At 38.1% G+C, this 17,314-nt stretch overlaps 2 protein-coding genes across 2 annotated transcripts; both read left to right on the plus strand.

The window, feature by feature from the left end:
• Positions 1-526: 526 nt before the first annotated feature.
• On the plus strand, positions 527-5,925 carry spag7 (sperm associated antigen 7). Its single transcript, XM_084731107.1, has 7 exons — positions 527-682; positions 2,293-2,360; positions 2,552-2,640; positions 2,743-2,827; positions 2,910-2,999; positions 4,197-4,353; positions 5,142-5,925. The coding sequence occupies exons 1-7, from the start codon at positions 598-600 to the stop codon at positions 5,255-5,257; spliced, it is 690 nt and encodes a 229-aa protein (XP_084587233.1). The 5' UTR covers positions 527-597; the 3' UTR covers positions 5,258-5,925.
• A 2,036-nt stretch (positions 5,926-7,961) lies between these two features.
• On the plus strand, positions 7,962-16,859 carry chrdl2 (chordin-like 2). Its single transcript, XM_084731108.1, has 11 exons — positions 7,962-8,241; positions 8,687-8,799; positions 9,805-9,898; positions 9,992-10,137; positions 12,739-12,832; positions 13,854-13,915; positions 14,298-14,466; positions 14,593-14,781; positions 14,881-15,054; positions 15,764-15,856; positions 15,956-16,859. The coding sequence occupies exons 1-11, from the start codon at positions 8,175-8,177 to the stop codon at positions 16,087-16,089; spliced, it is 1,335 nt and encodes a 444-aa protein (XP_084587234.1). The 5' UTR covers positions 7,962-8,174; the 3' UTR covers positions 16,090-16,859.
• The last annotated feature ends 455 nt before the right edge of the window (positions 16,860-17,314 follow it).

Genomic DNA, 17,314 nt, shown 5'->3' on the forward strand with positions numbered 1-17,314 from the left:
ACCTTTAGAGCAAGTTGTAAAGTTGCATATAACAGCAACAGTCAACTTACCGAACAGTGAGACTCAGCAAGGATTCTTTACAACAGCTAATGTTAGCATTAGCTTGTATCCCAGAGAATTTTTAGAATAAAAATGTTGGTTAGTTGGTTTCAGACGATGTTAAAAACACTCTTGATTTAAAAAACTCCTTTCTCTTTCTCCAGTCACCCATTCAGTCCAGTGAGACTTGCTCGCCTGACACAACAGCCGATAAAGTTTCTAGCTCCTGGGTTTACTTCCTGGTTATATGGTCCACTGATTAGGTGCAGTAGGGTTCATCTTTTACTTTGAGGAAAGATAGGATGATCTAGACGTTCTGGTTGCTGTTGCTGGTTGTTGTTATTATTTGTTTAATATAAACTAAAATGGCTTTCCATACTTCACCTAAAGTTTCTATATTACAGCATGGTAATACAACTCGGTCCAGAAGACGGCGACAGATATTTTACACGCCGGTTTTTGACACAGCGAAGAAAAACGCTGGCGATATGCGCATGCGCAGACCGCACAGCTGCAGTCAACAACAACAGACTGGACCGTCTACCCTTTCATTCCAAGATGGCGGACCTCCTAGGTTCAATCTTAAACTCGATGGAGAAGCCTCCAACAGTCGGCGACCAGGAAAGCCGACGAAAGGCTCGAGGTACACGATGTATTATCTAAATAATAACTCACTATGCGTTATTTCGAACCCGCTGAAATGGATGTGATGAGGGACCTAAATGTAGGTAAAAAATTAAATGGACAGGCTAAGAGAGCTTTTCTGGTGCGCCCATTGGCCAGCTGATCTTTCAAGCAAGTTAAGCGCCGTGGGGCCGCCGGGTTTAGCACCGCCTCAACGGAACACGCAGCTCCGCATGTCCCGCAAACAGCCGCAGACTTGCCCGGAGGTCAGAGTCCGTGCGAGTGATCTCTGAAACAATTGTATTTGATATGATTCATTGTTTCGAAGCACTTGATGCAGTCAAAATGGCGATATATACTGGCCAAATCTTTGGTATATTAACGGTTTAGTAGGTACTGTAAAGCAAACCTGCTAAACGAAACAAACAGCGATGTTTGATCTGCTGCAACCGCCTGGATTTTAACTTCTATTACAAGTTAATGTGCTTTCTTAGTGCTCTGTCTAGAGAGAACAATTTCTTATAAGCTCCTGATCAGTTATAGCCACCATTTCTCCCTGCCAATGAAACTATTGTCTTTGTTATATGAGCTATGCTATGGGCACTTCAGTAAGGTACAGGTGGTAAAAGTGAATACACAATGTGCAGTATTCCTAGCTTTGTTCATTTGTTGTCACAGTACTATTTTAACAAAACAAAATGCATATAGTTTTATTTTTTAGACAGCCTTCTGTCTATAATAGGCTTTTTTCTTAATGCACGAGTAATACATACATACATTTTGCTCTATTTGTGTTTTTTTTAACTTATAGTTATTTGTAATTATTAAAAATATAAGTGAAAATTCATTGTTTCAGTGCCCTGATATATTTTAGACAATAACGTTCATAGTTTAACTGTAAAATAACCTGCCTCCATTATATATCTTTGCCACAAGTCTTCACTTTCAGAAGTATGTGTGTGTTGAGGCTATATTCTGTACAAAGACTATTGATATCAGAACTTTTTTACTTCCTAATATAGTTTTAGCACCGGTCCCAAAACGCTAGTATTGGTCAGGCCCTAATTATATCTACCAAAAACTGTCGTAACCCATAACAACCACGTGGCTCTTATAAAACATAATGTAATTTGGGATGCATTATAATATTTCCTGTTTGTAGATCAAACGTGTAAACTATACTTCTCCAGAGCCAAACTTAAAACTGTAACACTGTGGCAACTTTTTATTACACTATCATGTGGCTATGTCCTCACAACAACTTCACCATCCACTTTAAAGTTGTTGTGAAGACATAGCCACGAGACGGTGCAATAAAAAGTGGCCAAATCCGTTTCATTAACTGTTATGAGTATGCCCTGCTAATAAAACTTCAGAGGTTTTTTGTGTGTAGACACATGTAACAAATAATGAGGATTTGAGTCACTCGGAATGATCTAGAAATGTGGTTTTGGGATTACAGGAAGTATGTCTCTTGATTAGTGTTTTTGTGACTTTAGTCTTTAAAAGTACAAGTAAACCGGCTGTAGATGTAAGACTGAATGATCTGTGTTTACAACGGAAACTTTAAATACTATGGGAAATAAACAAACTCCATGAAAACTTCTGTCTAACTTCTGTCCTTTTCAGAGCAAGCAGCTAGACTCAAGAAGATGGAGGAAGATGAGAAAAGAAAGAAAGCAGCCTTCAGAAAAAAGGTGAGTATTCATAGTGAATATACACTCAGTGGCAACTTTATTAGGTACACATTGCTTAAGACTGTAGTCTTATGCAATCCAGTACAATGACAACACCACCACTAACTGTATTAACCTCAGTGAAGAATTCTATTATGGATTTAGCCCGTCCGTGTCTTTTTACCGTCCATGTCTTCCTATATCTTGTTTAGATGGAGAAAGAAGTGTCGGATTTCATTCAAGACAGTTCACAACAGAAACGAAAATACAATCCCATGGGGAAGATAGAAAGGAGTATATTGTAAGTAGTCCTGTCTTTATTTAATTACAATAAGGCCCTTTAGGCAAGAAACATAACAGATTTTGTCACATGCTCACAATATTTTATTTGCTCCTGTGTCAGACATGATGTGGCAGAGGTGGCTGGTCTGACTTCTTTTTCTTTCGGGGAGGACGAGGAGAGCCGCTACGTCATGCTTTTCAAGAAGGTCTGGTTGCTTTGTTTACAATCCAGTTTTAGATAAAACAATGTAGGGAAATGTGACTCATATAAACCTTATGCTGTGGCAGGAGTTTGCTCCATCAGATGAGGAGCTGGAAGCCTATCGCAAAGGAGAGGAGTGGGATCCCCAGCTGGCAGAGCAGCGGCGCAGACTTAAAGTAAGACTGGATGCTCTTATTTACGCCACTGAAGCCCCTTTCTGACATGCACCCGTTTATATTAATCTAATGGCAAGCTTACATGTTGGTCTCAACTGAATAAGCACCCTGGTCCTTTTTACATAAAACCTCAGTAGGTTTGACCGACTAACATTTCCATATCACATTCAACAGTGAGGCAGCCAATGAGAGAGCAGAAAACACTCCATCCTCCTTCAGGGTCTGAATAAAGGCATCACTTTAACAGATAGAAACCAGCAATGTTACATATTCCATGTCTGAAAGAGGCCTAAGTTAATAGATTTGCTGTACTTAAAGTTCTAATGTGTATATATATATATATAGGTGTCCCTTGGTGACCATATTGCATAACCTTATAAACAATAATAATTTGCAATATTAGTCTTGATTACTTTTCAATATGATTGCCAATACTACTTTTCTATTTTAGTGTATTTTAGTTATTTGACTATTGATTCAAATATTGTGTTTCTGTAATTTGTGAGCAATCACTGGCACAATAATTTTTCTTATTTTGCTGAAGCTTTTATCCAAAGCGACTTTGTACATTAAGTGCATTCGACCATGTGGGTGCAACCCAAAAACTGTAAGAATCATGCATGTAGATCAACTTCATGAAATATACTGAACTGTTTCAAGTGCTACATTTAAAAACAACAATACATTTAAGAAGGAACAGGGAGTAACTTACATTTCTATGTTTGTTTTGTTGTTTTGTATTTATGTCATTACTATCAATAAGTGGTCATCATTTATTTATAACTAAATTTTGTCCCAGAGTTACGATAAAAACAAGACACACTCAGCACTTATAAGAGATCATGAAAGAAACACCAAACACCGCTGTCACTTCATTGTAAAGTTTAAAAAAAATGCAATCAAATGACATATGGATATCATTATTGTGCTCTTTTCCATATGCATAATCTACAGCTGACTGCTATAAGTCTCAGTAGCTCCTCTGGAGGGACGTCAAAATGTTAATTTGTCTCCTACAGTAGAAGCTGGTGAGGCAGGCTGAGGGGAAGCACCGATATTTTAATTTAATTTTAAACATTTTCATTACCAGCTAACTCCTATAATGCAGTTCACATTGCGGCTTGGTGATGTTGAACTATGAATAATTACTTGAATTTCCATCATAGTCTCTTGGCTTTTCTTTCCTCTTTACTACAGGAGCAAGCTGCACTGGAAGAAACAGAATCCAGTCAGACAAAGAAGTCGGAGACATGTCCCAACTCCAACTACAGAGACAAGTACAGTCACCTGATTGGCACCTCAGCTGCTAAAGATGCAGCACACACACTAGAGGCCAACAGGGCTTATGGCTGTGGTGAGTAAATGTTGTCACACTGATCTTTCCCATAAATCCTGTTCACACCCAGGATTAACATGCGTCCTGGGTGATCCAATCCTAAGCGGACAGTTCTGCGTCCATGAGTTCATGCGTGGCATTACAGTATGTCTCCAGACGCATCTTGAGTAACCAGTTGTCATCTTATCTCACTTCCCCACTCTGTATGCAAATGAACACTAGGACTATTTGGCCACTTGATAAGAAAGTTCCTTATGTTTTTTTAATGCAACGCCACACTAAACTGGCGTATCAGCCTACATGAGCCTTATATGTTACCTGCGCTGTCAGCAGCCAGCAAGAGAGATGCTCCATGGTGTGCATTGATGTTTTTAACTAGCAGCTCAACAAAATTATCCATTAACATGCCGACACAATGTTTTGACAGAGCATTTCATAAAGTTTATAAAGTTTCTCCTCACTCAGTAACTCTGAAATGGTGCATTTTTAAGGGAGTCTAGGGATATTGTGGTTACTAGTGTGCTCACAAACATCTGCTGAAGCTAAAAAAAAAGTTCAAACATGTAATTTGAATTACAGTTAGGCAAATGATGCACTTACAGGACATTAGTAGAGTCGGCGGTCCTTCAGCGTGGCCCAGGACACACTGTGTACACACTGCTGAAAGATTATGGTCTGAGCAACTGGATCTCAAATGTGTCCTGTTAACCAGGTCTGAACAGCACTGTGGAAATACTGTATTGCTTCTCCTCCACATAACTTCTCCTCTTTATTTACTCATTATGTTGGTATTTTTCTTTTTCTAGTGCCGGTGGCCAACAAGAGGGATACTCGCTCTATAGAAGAAGCCATGAATGAAATCAGAGCGAAGAAGCGGCAGAAGCTAGAGGACGACACAGGAGCACACAGCAGCAGTTCTTGAGTCTCCATGAGTTTTGTTTTCTGTCTTGTGTGTGTGTGTGTGTGTGTGTGTGTGTGTGTGTGTGTGTGTGTGTGTGTGTGTGTGTGTGTGTGTGTGTGTGTGTGTGCGCGTGTGTGTGTGTCTGAACAGTCTAATTCATCCTATAATGCAATATTCTGTATTTCAGACATTTTAAAGTATAACTTATATGACAGGCGTTGAATCCAGTATGTTTGCCACTCTCTGACTTTGACTGCGCTGAAATCATGAAATCTGGGTTTGGTGGAGGTACTCAGGTGTGTCCGATCCAGGAAGTGGATCACTGTACATATTCCTGTGACATTCAAACAGTATGATAAACATGTTTTGATTAAAGAAAAAAAAGAAGTGTCCAGGTGGTGTTCAGCTAAGAAACACTGATATCCTCTTACATAATTTTTAAAGTACATTCTTTGTCAGTGATTGACATTTTTTGATGCAGATGTGCATTTACAGTTCTAATAGACATATTTATCATCAAAGTATTGAAGATTTAGAGCTTTAGCCAGGTTGAATCGTGTTTTGAAAGCAAGGTTTTAGGTAAAGCATGTGCAGAAAAGTCCCGCTGATAGTGTTTCCAAATCTCCAGTGCAGTTTTTAAAAGGGAAACAGGAATGCCGTCTATTGACCAACTATTGGTTTGTTGATTTTTTTTTTTTTTAACTCTCAACCTGTTTCAGGACTCTGTAAAGTTGGAAGCATGCCATTTCCTCCATTTCAAGAGGAATCACATTTTAGAAAAATGCTGTTTTTAGGAATCTGTGATCAAGTTTCATCTTTGTTTCTGTACATCTGCACTGACTGTGAATCAATCTGTTACTACAAAGTAAATGTTTTATTTCTGAGCCATGTGATGGCTTTCAGTAGGCATCATAGGAGGGAGCAGATGTACCCGACTCCTTGTAGAGATATTGGTTACATCTCTTTTGTTTGTCATATCTTCAAGTATGTTTCTTGACATCTTGATGTCTGTTTTAACATGGTTGCACTGTTTTATTCCCCGTATGTGTTAATAAATGCAGAACTGCCTGTATGTTGCCCTTATTTTTGCAAAGCCCAAAGTTTGCATTTTAGCTGATTTTAGACAAGAAACTTGATATAACAAGAAAACCTTGCAGTATAATTCAATCTAATACAACAACACAGAGTGTCAGCTCAAATCAGCTTCATCCAGTGATAATTTCTCAGCCTGTAATACAAGTAATGCATGACTGAATGTAATACAATTTAACATTGTGACTAGACCATAAGTGCACTAACTGAATATCTATTTACAACCCCAATTCCACGAAAGTCAGGTCTCTGTGTAAAATGTAAATAGAAACAGAATTTAATGATTTGCAAATCGGATGCAGACACGTTTACCACTGTATTTAGTCATATTTCTTTAAACAACACTCAGAAAGTGTTTGGGATCTGAGGAAACTAATTGTTGAAGTATTGAAAGTGAAATTCTTTCCCATTCTTGCTTTAAATGCAACTTAAGCCGTATAACAGTCCGGACACTCTGTTGGTATTTTTATCCTCGTAATACACCACACATTTTCACTGGGAAACGTGCCTGGACTTCAGGCAGGTCGGTCTGGTACCTGAACTCTTTTATTATGAGGTCACGTTGTTGTAACACATGCAGAATGTGTCTTGGCATTGTCTTGTTGGAATAAACAGGGACGTCTCTGAAAAATCTGCCAGCTGGATATATGTTGATACTGGTTTTTGAAGTTAGTGTTGGTAATAATCTCAATGGTCCCTTTCCACTTCAGTCCAAAGGAGGACACAGCATCCATGTTTTTCCAAAACAGTTTGAAGTGTGGCCCTGTCAGACCACGGCACACTTGTCAACTTTGTGTCAGTCCATCTCTGATGAGCTCAGGCCCTGAGAAGTTGGCAGCATTTCTGGATGTCGTTGATACACGGTTCTCACTTTGCATGGTAGAGCCTTAATTTGCATTTGTAGAAGCAGCGACAAACTTTGTTTCAAAGCCCGTGTAATAACCTTTATACAGTCTTTTGTGGTTTTAATGCAGTGTCGCCTGAGGGGTCAAAGGTCACAGACATTCAGTGTTAGTTTTCGGCCTTGCCCCTTCTGTGCAAAGATTTCTCCAGATTCTCAGATTTTTTTTTTTTAATGATTGTAGATGGTGAAATCCGTAAATTTCTTGAAATGGTATGTTGAGAAAATGATTAAACTCTTAAACTGTTGGCTGTTGCAGTCTCAGAAAGTGGCGACCCTTGCCGCATCCTTGTTTTAATACTCAATTATGACACTGTCACCTGTTATAAATTAACCTCTTTACCTGTAAAATGTTCCAGACGTGTGTTTTTTGAGCATTCCACAAGTTTCCTCGTCTTTTGTCGCTACTGTCGCAACTTTTTTGGAACATGTTGCGGGCATCAAATTCAGAATGAGCGCATACTTGCAAAAAATAACCAACTTAATCAGTTTGAGTGTTCAGTATCTTCTCTTTGTACTGTATTCAATTGAATATAGGTTGAAAATAATTTGCAAATCATTGCATTCTGTTTTTATGTTTTGCACATTGGGGTTGTATTTAAGTGTATTTTGATGCTAATACTTACATTCTTTTACTTTTACTCATACTTTTCCTAAACTGACAGAGTATTTTTACTCTGTGGTATCAGTAGTTGTATTTGAGTATCTGTTATTTGCTCCATATCTAATCTATTTTAGGGTCATGCCTTCACTCTGCTGTCATCCCTCTTCTCAGACTGGCGCTGCCTCGTGTCTCCTGAGGGAGGCGCCAAAGATCAACCAAGAGAAATGTTGGATTTTTTTTTTTTTTTTATGCCTGTTTCACACTGTCCTACAGTTTGTGCCTCGCAGAAACACATACAGTATTTATTGCGCTGTGAAGGCTCAGTCACGCACATGTAAAAAATGAAGTCCACGTTTTTACTCTGTTTCATCATTTGGCTTGCAGATGCGGAGCTAAAACCCCGGAAAGGTAAGAGCGGACCCTGCTGATGCTTCTTCTGTCCTGATCAAACGTCTGGGGCTTAAAATAAGGAAAAGCATGAAAATGTGATTCAAATAATGAAAGCGTTGTCGGACTTTGCCAAAATTGAGCTGATAGTTTAAGACTGACAACATCCGTTGCTGTAAACATAAGTTTGGTGTCTGGTGGTAAATCTTATTCACCTCATTCTGCCACAGAAGCCACCAAAAGTTAAATCATGACTTCTGTTTGTCTTGATGCTTATTATGGGCTGTACTGGGATGAGTGCAGTTTCCCATGTTTTCCTCTAGCTTGCATTACTTTGAGCTGATGTCGCTTTGACAAAAATGTTTTCTGTATTAGTTCACATGGAAATTCCCTTTTGTTTTTTTTGCTGTTTGCGCCATATGCGATCGTCAGTAGTGAAGCTCATCCTCCTCGTTTCTGACAGCAGGCTCCGGGGTGGTGTGTACTTTCAAAGACAAGACTTACAACCCGGGAGACAGCTGGCATCCCTATCTGGAGCCCTTCGGACTCATGTTCTGTATGCGCTGTGTCTGCACAGAGGTGCCCTTTAACATTCACAGACTTTATCACTTCACAACAAACATCTAAAGGACAATTTCACAAACTGTCTATAAACCACTGAGGGACGGACAGACTAGGTTGCACCAACAAATGTTAATTTAATCTTAAGATTATTTCTCATTAGAGTTTAGCAGATTTAAAATGAGTAAGACCACATTTAAAAAATTAAGCAGAGCTTTGTCGCACAATCAAAAACTAGTTTCTATTTAATAGATCCAACTTTATTGATGTAAACCCTGTTAAATGGTTGGGTGCTGTCAGGAACAAGTAAGTAGGCCTATAAAAGAGGAGGGGAAACCTTTGGCTGCTTTGTACCTTACATATTTTGATAGCAAGTTAAAAAATGTAACAAAATATTACATTGTTTCCAGCTAGTTAAAAATATAACATGTTAAATTTATTGATAGCTAGTTATAATTTAACAAAATGCTACATTGTTTGATAGCTAGCTAAAGTCTTCTCAAAACATTACATTGTATGCTAGCTAGCTAAAAGGCTTGCTAAATGTTATATTGGTTACTAGCTTGCTAAAAACTTAGTTAGCCTACTCATGATGGCTTAGCAACAAAGCTAAGAAAAAACAGACTGCCCAAAAACAACAACAGAGAAAGAAGAGACACATATCAAACTCAGTTGGTCTGTCCCTTAACTTTCTTCGAGGAACTTGATTATTTTGCTCAGTCCATCTCAAAAATTTTAAAAGTTAAACCTCCTCAAGTGTAAGTTTAAAGGAGATGCTGCATCACAGTTTAAAATTGAGTTAAATTTAATTTAGCTTAAGAGTAAAAACTAAAATAAGGCTTAAAGAGAGGTTGAAATTTAATCTTTCGTAATTTTACACTGTTTGAAAGTTTGGTGCAACATAGTTAAAGGTTAAAACATGATTTCGTCTGGTTTAAATATTCATCCTTGTTGGTTCAACCCAGCCAGAGCTGTTTAAAGGCAACCCATGCTTGTAAACTGTACTGTGTTGCTTTCTCTTAGACAGGCCATGTGAAATGTAACACAATCAAGTGTCCTGCTCTGCCGTGTGAAAACCCAGTCGCTGAGCCACATCAGTGTTGTCCAAGATGCACAGGTAGACTGATCTGCCCGAAACACTTTATTAACTCTGAGGCTTTATTCTCACTGTGACGTGTGTCCTGTGTCCTGTGTGATGTGTCCTCCTCAGATGAGCCCAGGATCCCTGCAGGCCTGAGAGCTTCAGTGAAATCCTGCAGGTATAATGGAACTATTTATCAGCCAGGAGAGACCTTCAATAAGCACGACCTCTTCCCCTCCAAGCAAAGCAACCAGTGTGTGATGTGCACATGTTCTGTAAGTCACGTCTCTGTGTTTTTGACTGTGACTGTGTTTTTATTGATCTGGTGCGAATATCAGATCCTAAATCCAGACAGTATGTAAGATATCTAAATTGAGCCTGACAGATACTGGATTGTTTGGGATGGATTCTGACTGATCGAGTTAAAAAAAAACACTATATCAATATATTGGCCAATATTCTTATTATTATTATATATAAAATCTAAATTGACATTACAGTACTGAAACAATAAATTTCACTGGTATTTTAATAATTAGTAATAATAAGTAACTAAAAAGAAACACATATAGAACAACTTGAATTAAGAAAAAGGATCAAATATGCATAAAATTCTGCCTATTAAACTAATATAGACCAATATAGCTGTGCTAGACCAATACCAGACTGATAATATCGGCAAACCAACATATCTGTCTGACTCTACATCTGGGGTCTATAATTTTGGGAGTTACCATGAGCTTGGCTGTAAAAATGTAATAAAATACAAAGAAATGTCAGAATAAAATCAACACATTTTGACGTATCTTTAGGGCCACAAGTAATGATTATTGTCATTATCAATTAATCTTCAGATTATTGTCATGATTAATCAATCATTTATTTAATCTATAAAATGTCAAAAAAATGTGAAAAATGCTCATGAGAATTTCCCAGAGGCTAAAGTGTCTTAAAATTCCTTCTTCTATCCAACCAACAGTCCAAAACCCAAAGACTCTTCATTTACTCTCATAAATGACACAGAAAAGTAGCAAATCCTCACATTTAAGAAGCTGGAACCAGTAAGTGTTTGACATTTGTACTTGAAAAATGTCTGAAACAATTAGGTGATTATCAAAATAGTGCTTAATGTTCTTTTGATTGACTAATTGATTGACTGACTAAGTGTCGCAGCTCTTAATTTTATAAAAAAATATCTGATAAAACCTCAGTCCTTGTCAGTGGGGTCTGCGTTTGCAATATTTTGCCCACTCTATAGTCAAAAATTATTCTGTAATTGTTCTGTTCCTCTTAAACAACATATGTAAGCACTACTGCCACAGGTTTAAAGGTGTGTAAAATCTATAAAAGGATCAGAGTTTAATTACTACAGATACAACATGAAACATACTCACCATAGTGTCTTTTTAACTATCATAAAATGTGTTTGCTCACCAAAACTGTTTTATAATATTGCTGGAGCCTCTAGGATAAAATAAGATTAGACTGAACTTTATTAATCCCAAAGGAAATTCTTGACCCAGAGAGTTCTCCATAATTACACTAACATAAGAATGAAAACAATAAAGTAAAATATAAAATATAGTGTATAAGGAGTAAATGCAAAAACTAGTGCCTAATGCCTAACAACAGAAGTAAGATAAATTAAGTTGATAAAGTAAAAGTACTGGAAATGATATTGAACTAACACGTAGTAATATTGCACCTGATAATGAAGGTAATATTGTACATGAAAAATAAAATAGAAATAGAAAATTAATATTAAAAAAATAGTACCACCTAAAGGCCACAGTGACTCATATGTTAAAATGTCTAATATTTAATATAGCAAAAATTCATTATGTGTATGCATGTGTGTGCTTTTTGTTGTAGATGTAATGTTGTTGCGTATCTCTGCCCACTAAATTATAGCTGCTAATGCTAATTCTGATGATACTGTTCATTCCTGTAGCCAGTGAAAGCATCTTGCTTTGGTTTGCATGTTGGCTCAGCTCGGTCGTGATTGGCACGAGAGAGAGAGAGAGAGAGAGAGAGAGAGAGAGAGAGAGAGAATTGATCAGAGTTTTAATTTAAACACAAAACAACGGGCAGATATTGGAGATGAGAGCCAAAGTGAAGCCAAAATTGAAGTCACCCTGGAGTTGTCCTTAAAAAGGCCACATGAGGTGAGAAGTTAATTTTATGAGTTGTTAAGTGGTGTTCGTCAACAGATGTTTCTAAGTTTCCACGGAGACAACACATAACAATAAACTGATTGTTGGGATGATTCCTAGTATACAGGACAGAAAAAAATCTCATGGTTATCCCAAACCATTTCTGTATGTAAGTCAGTACTGATTCACTGCAGGTCTGTCCAGGTCTTTATTTCAATGTAAAATGCTCACAGCTTTGTTTATTACTGTGGCATAAGTTTCCTATATATTGCAGAAGACTGAGGGACTGTGATTATAATTTATTGCGGTTTTTAAAATGGATTACATCTTGAGGTTTTGAAGAAATGCCTTGAGATGCCTCGTCCCAAGGTTGCTCACGTACCAGAGCAGGTTGCTCTGGTTTGGTACGTTTGCTGGTTTATTTGTCTGTGAGCAAGACGCCGAACCCTTAATTGCTTCCAACGAGCGGTGTGTTTATGTGTGGCAAAATAAAATGTCGCCAAACAAATTAAATGTCTCTCTATTTTTTGCTGTTATTTTTCAAAACATTAGACCTCAGGAGACTCAGCGATTATGTTGTTTGGACTTCTTGAGTAATAATAAATATGTAAACAGGTCCAGAGAGGTCTGAAGAAACCTTGGAGTACTTAAGCCTTGCCCTCTGGAGTTTATACTTGGAAATATAAAAAGTAAGACTTCTTTTTCCTCCTTTTCTTTTCTCAGAATGGCAACATCTTCTGTGCTCTGAAAACATGCCAACCAATCACCTGTTCTTCACCAGTCTCAGTTCCAGATACCTGCTGTTTGGTGTGTAAAGGTAGACAAACTCCTCCAAACTGAGAAAATGACTTTGATCTGTTTCCAACCTGCATTAATATATATTTTTTTAAATATTTTTTATTTTAGGAATTTACAAGGGTTAGTTTTGATGCTGGGTTTTATGAGGTACTTATTGATAGTCACTGTATTACCTATAGTAGATGCCATTTGACAAGCCCCCAGTTTGGAGAAGCAAAGAGGAGTATCAGCACAGAAGCTAAACAATGTACTGCTGTGGACAAGGTCAGCAACAGAAGGTATTTTAGCTACAGAAAAAGGTGCTGGTCTACTGCTGCCTCAAGTAGTTAGTTTGTTTGTGTCATCAAGTGACCCCTGTGAATCTGGACTAACATTTTAAAACACAGAAGTCACACAGTAACACAAACTAACAGACTGAGACACAGGAAGACCAGGAACTCTCATGTGAGGTAAAATGACAGCAGTTGTAACAGCAGTTTCCAGTCAGAAAAGGCGTTCTTACTGCAAGTTAAAGCCGAAAATATGGTGTACACTTAACTGATATTGATTCTTTTAGATGGGCATTTTTAAGGTGCTGCAATATGTTGTGCTTTGGACTCTGTCAGTAGCAGGTCATTGCTTAACTTCTGTGCTGGTACTCCCCTCTGCTTCTCCAATTGACCAGCATCTACTGTAGGTGATACACTGACTATTGGTAAGTACTTCATCCAGCACCACTTCAAATAATCCAAACTATCCCTTTCACTTGTAATAGATTAGGCCTGAGCATATGGCTGATTAATAAAACCATTTTTCTAATACTGATGTACATCACAAAAGGCAAATAGATGTGAAATTAAACTTAATACTAATCAAAATTATGCTCAATGAAATTTATTTTGTTCTACTACATCAGACAAAACACAAAAATCATTACAATGACCATATCATAATAATACAATTCCATTAAAAGTCCTTTTTTTTTTTCAATTACAGCCCAGCCTTACTGTAATTACATTGTCTTCACTCTTGGTTTTGGTCTTTTTCTCTTTGGTCTTTAGATCAGGGTACCAGTGGGTCCTCGTCAATTGAGGATGGAAACCAGCAGCTGAACAGAGGCGTCGTATGTTCTCCCTGATTTATCATTATATTAACATGTCTTTGACAGTGAAACTCATATGAAACTTGCCTGTCTTTGAAAATGTATTTTTAATGTAGTGGAAGACAGCAAAGTCGAGAGCTGCACTTTAATAACAGGACATCACAGACAACACATGCAGATTATTTTTTTTTTAAACATCCATTTTGCTGTGAATATTAAAGACAAAGGCTTAAAATTTTCTCTGAAGATCCATTGACCAATTGTGCTGAGAACGAGACTGAAAAACTCTGAGATGTGGGCAGTGATTCATGATGATTCTCCTTCAGCTGTCACTCAGGGGAAAAGAAAGTAAAGCCAACAGATGAAAGATAACTGTGTCTTATTATGTCTGCATCTACAAAAGAGGCATTCAGTGGACCAGTGTTCTGGAGAGCAGAGCAGGGCGCGGCCCGACCGTGCCACTCCACCCAGGGTCAGGACTTCTCCCAGAGGCCTGAGCCTCAGCAAACTGAACCTCAAAGGGGCTTCAGAGACCACCGTGAAGATTTTGTTGCAGAGGAAACACCAACGAGGTGAGACTCTGTCAAAACAAAAAGATCCCGTATAGGTATTTGATTTTATGGACATGTTCCTCAGTACTTTACGATCGTTTCCATGTGTAGCAGAACTCTCTCTCAGATGTTTTCCATTTCTCTCAGCGTGTTTATACAATGGCAAGACATACTCTCATGGAGACATGTGGCACCCAGTTTTGGGGAAGGTCCTGGAATGCATCCTGTGCACTTGTACTGACGGCCTCCAGGACTGCAAACGCATCACATGCCCCAGCCAGTACCCGTGCCAGCATCCTCTGAAACCAGTGGGGAAGTGCTGCAAGACGTGTCCAGGTAGTGAAACACGGCTCATAACATAATGAACTGTTTATACTGACATGATGTTGATTGGCTGTGAACATCATCCACATAACTTCTGTTTTTTCTCTCTAGAAAGTAAAGCTGAAAGTAATCAGACTCAGTGTTATCTGGGATATAAAAACAACCTCTTGGTGTACAAAGTAGACTCATCCTTGAAAGTGGACCCACCCAACACAGTGAGGATCATCGCTGTTGAAAGACAAAGCACTGCTGAGGTTGAAGTGCAAGTATGGAAGGCTGGAGAAGGTATTGTAGAAAGTAACTACTGCTGGGAACTGTGTTAAAGAAGTGATTTGACATTTGGGAAATACACTTAATTGCTTTCTTGCATAGAGATAGATGAAAAGATTCATACCACTCTCATATCTGTATGTTAGATATGAAGCTACAGCCAGCATGCAGTTAGCTTAGCTTAAGCATAAAGGCTTGAAACAGGAAATGGCTAGCCAGTCTAGTACATAAAATCACAGAAAAGCAGAACTCCCACACTTCATTTTTGGACTTTAAAGGTGCTGTTTGAACATTTTTTTTTAGTTTTGACAGAGATAATAACATTACTTTTACCTCCAAACTGTACACAGCTGAAGCTTCTTCAAATGTATCACCGTTATCACATTAAACTACACTTTTTAACACACCATGTTCCTCTGAACATGGCACATGAAGCTGTCAGTCTTGCTCTGTGTTTAGCTCCATTAGTTATTAGCTACGTAGCTGCATGCTTTATTGGCTCCATTAGCCAAAAACCACAACACTCTTGTTGCCAGCCCACCGGCTCCAGTCTCCAGCTTAAAAGAAATACGAGGATGTGTCTGAACGACACCTGTATGCGTTTACAAAAAAGGGAATGACAGTATTTTCCAAACATATTGAACTATTCTTTTAAGACATATATAACAACAGTATTGCTGCACCAATGTGTGACTCTCACCCAAGTTCTTTATCGATTATACAGGTGTTTTACAACTAATGGAAATCGGTGATCTTCAAAGAAAAGATATTGTGGACCATCCAGAGAATTACACATTACTCACAACACTTGATGAAGGTTCGTTTCATGATGCCTTCATGAAATCCTCCTGACATATTTTATGATGACCGTTTTGGTTTTGGTGAGAGTTTTTATTAATACACGTTCATTTTTCAGACACGTGGAGAAAATTTAAAGACGAGGGAGAAAACCTGGGCAAAGCTTCTCAGACCACAGTCTGTGAAGATGGCATTCGGGAGATGGTGGCTTTCCTAAATCCCAAGCAGACAGAAGACCTGTGCTCACCCTAGTAGTTTTTCCTCTCTTGACACTTTTTTATATCTCCAATTACTTCATGTTTAAAATATGATACATACATACTTTATTCATACATACTGCACTTGGATGTCCTGCGTCTTTCCTGTAATACAAGTGGAATTTCTTATTTACAATATTGTTTATTGCTATATTGTTGTCCATCATGTCTTAATCATTACATATTTTTACTTGTAAATTATTAGGATACAAAACACAGGCTACAGCAGTGTTTTAATGACTGTCATGGTCATAGACTGGCAGAGAGGTCTACCTCCTGTCATGTTCAAACATTTAAAGGGATAGTTTATAGTCAGTGTATTAACTACAATAGATGGTGGTCGACACACCCACAGTTTGGCGAAACAGCAGGAGTACCAGTGTAGGAAGCTAAGCAATATACTTCTGTTGACTGGGCCTGCATTAAAACATATTTTGGACACCTAAAAAAGATCCTCCTGAAAAAAAACCAAATCAGTTTAAGTGTACACAATATTTAGAATTTTTTTACTCTTTACGATGCCGTCAGACCTTTTTTGATGGAAAACCGCTGTAAAACCAGCCAGACAGCAATGTTATCTCACAGAACACAGGAGCCGCTCATGGGTTTATTTGTGTTACTGCATGACATTGGTGTTTTAAAAGAATAGTTCTGATTCATCAAAGTCTCACAATAACACAAACAAACTACCATGTTCTGCAGGTAAAATGACTGTTTTTAAAATGAATGTTTTTTTGCCTATGAAGTTTGGTGGTTTTGGAGAGAGTGGTAGCTTCTTACACTGGTACTTCTGCTGCGTTTCCAAACTGGGGGCGTGCTGACTGGCACCTGCTGTAGGTAATACACTTATTATGGATAAGTACCTCATATAACCCCACTTCAATAAATTAAACCCATCCCTTTTAAGTGCATTTAGGCGCAAGCTCTAAACGAACTGCAACAAAAGATAAATGTGAATGTCGAGTGTATAGATCAGAGCTCAGTATCTATAATGCTAATATGTGCATCTGTTGAATAATTAAAGGCATTTTGGGATCAGTATTTCTCAAACAAACCCTTTGCTTTAACCGTATGAAAAGAATCTGTGTTTGGCAAAGGGCCACATTCTGTTCAGAATGTGAAGGGCTTTTTAAGGATATTATATGATCATCAACATATTTATTGTAAATACAGATAGAGGTTTTGGCACCTTATTTAAACCGTATTGGTTCTTGTATGAT

Source organism: Lutjanus erythropterus, chromosome 11, assembly GCF_056507025.1.
Source record: "Lutjanus erythropterus isolate fLutEry1 chromosome 11, fLutEry1.hap2, whole genome shotgun sequence".
NCBI lineage: Eukaryota > Metazoa > Chordata > Actinopteri > Lutjaniformes > Lutjanidae > Lutjanus > Lutjanus erythropterus.

Excerpts from the sequence above, each read along its gene's own strand:
- spag7 (XM_084731107.1), top strand. The coding sequence starts at position 598 with ATGGCGGACCTCCTAGGTTCAATCTTAAACTCGATGGAGAAGCCTCCA. Across the intron at positions 683-2,292 it reads AAGCCGACGAAAGGCTCGAG|AGCAAGCAGCTAGACTCAAG; the intron begins GTACACGATGTA and ends TGTCCTTTTCAG. Across the intron at positions 2,828-2,909 it reads ACGTCATGCTTTTCAAGAAG|GAGTTTGCTCCATCAGATGA; the intron begins GTCTGGTTGCTT and ends ATGCTGTGGCAG.
- chrdl2 (XM_084731108.1), top strand. The coding sequence starts at position 8,175 with ATGAAGTCCACGTTTTTACTCTGTTTCATCATTTGGCTTGCAGATGCG. Across the intron at positions 10,138-12,738 it reads GTGTGATGTGCACATGTTCT|AATGGCAACATCTTCTGTGC; the intron begins GTAAGTCACGTC and ends TTCTTTTCTCAG. Across the intron at positions 13,916-14,297 it reads AGCAGCTGAACAGAGGCGTC|AGGCATTCAGTGGACCAGTG; the intron begins GTATGTTCTCCC and ends CATCTACAAAAG.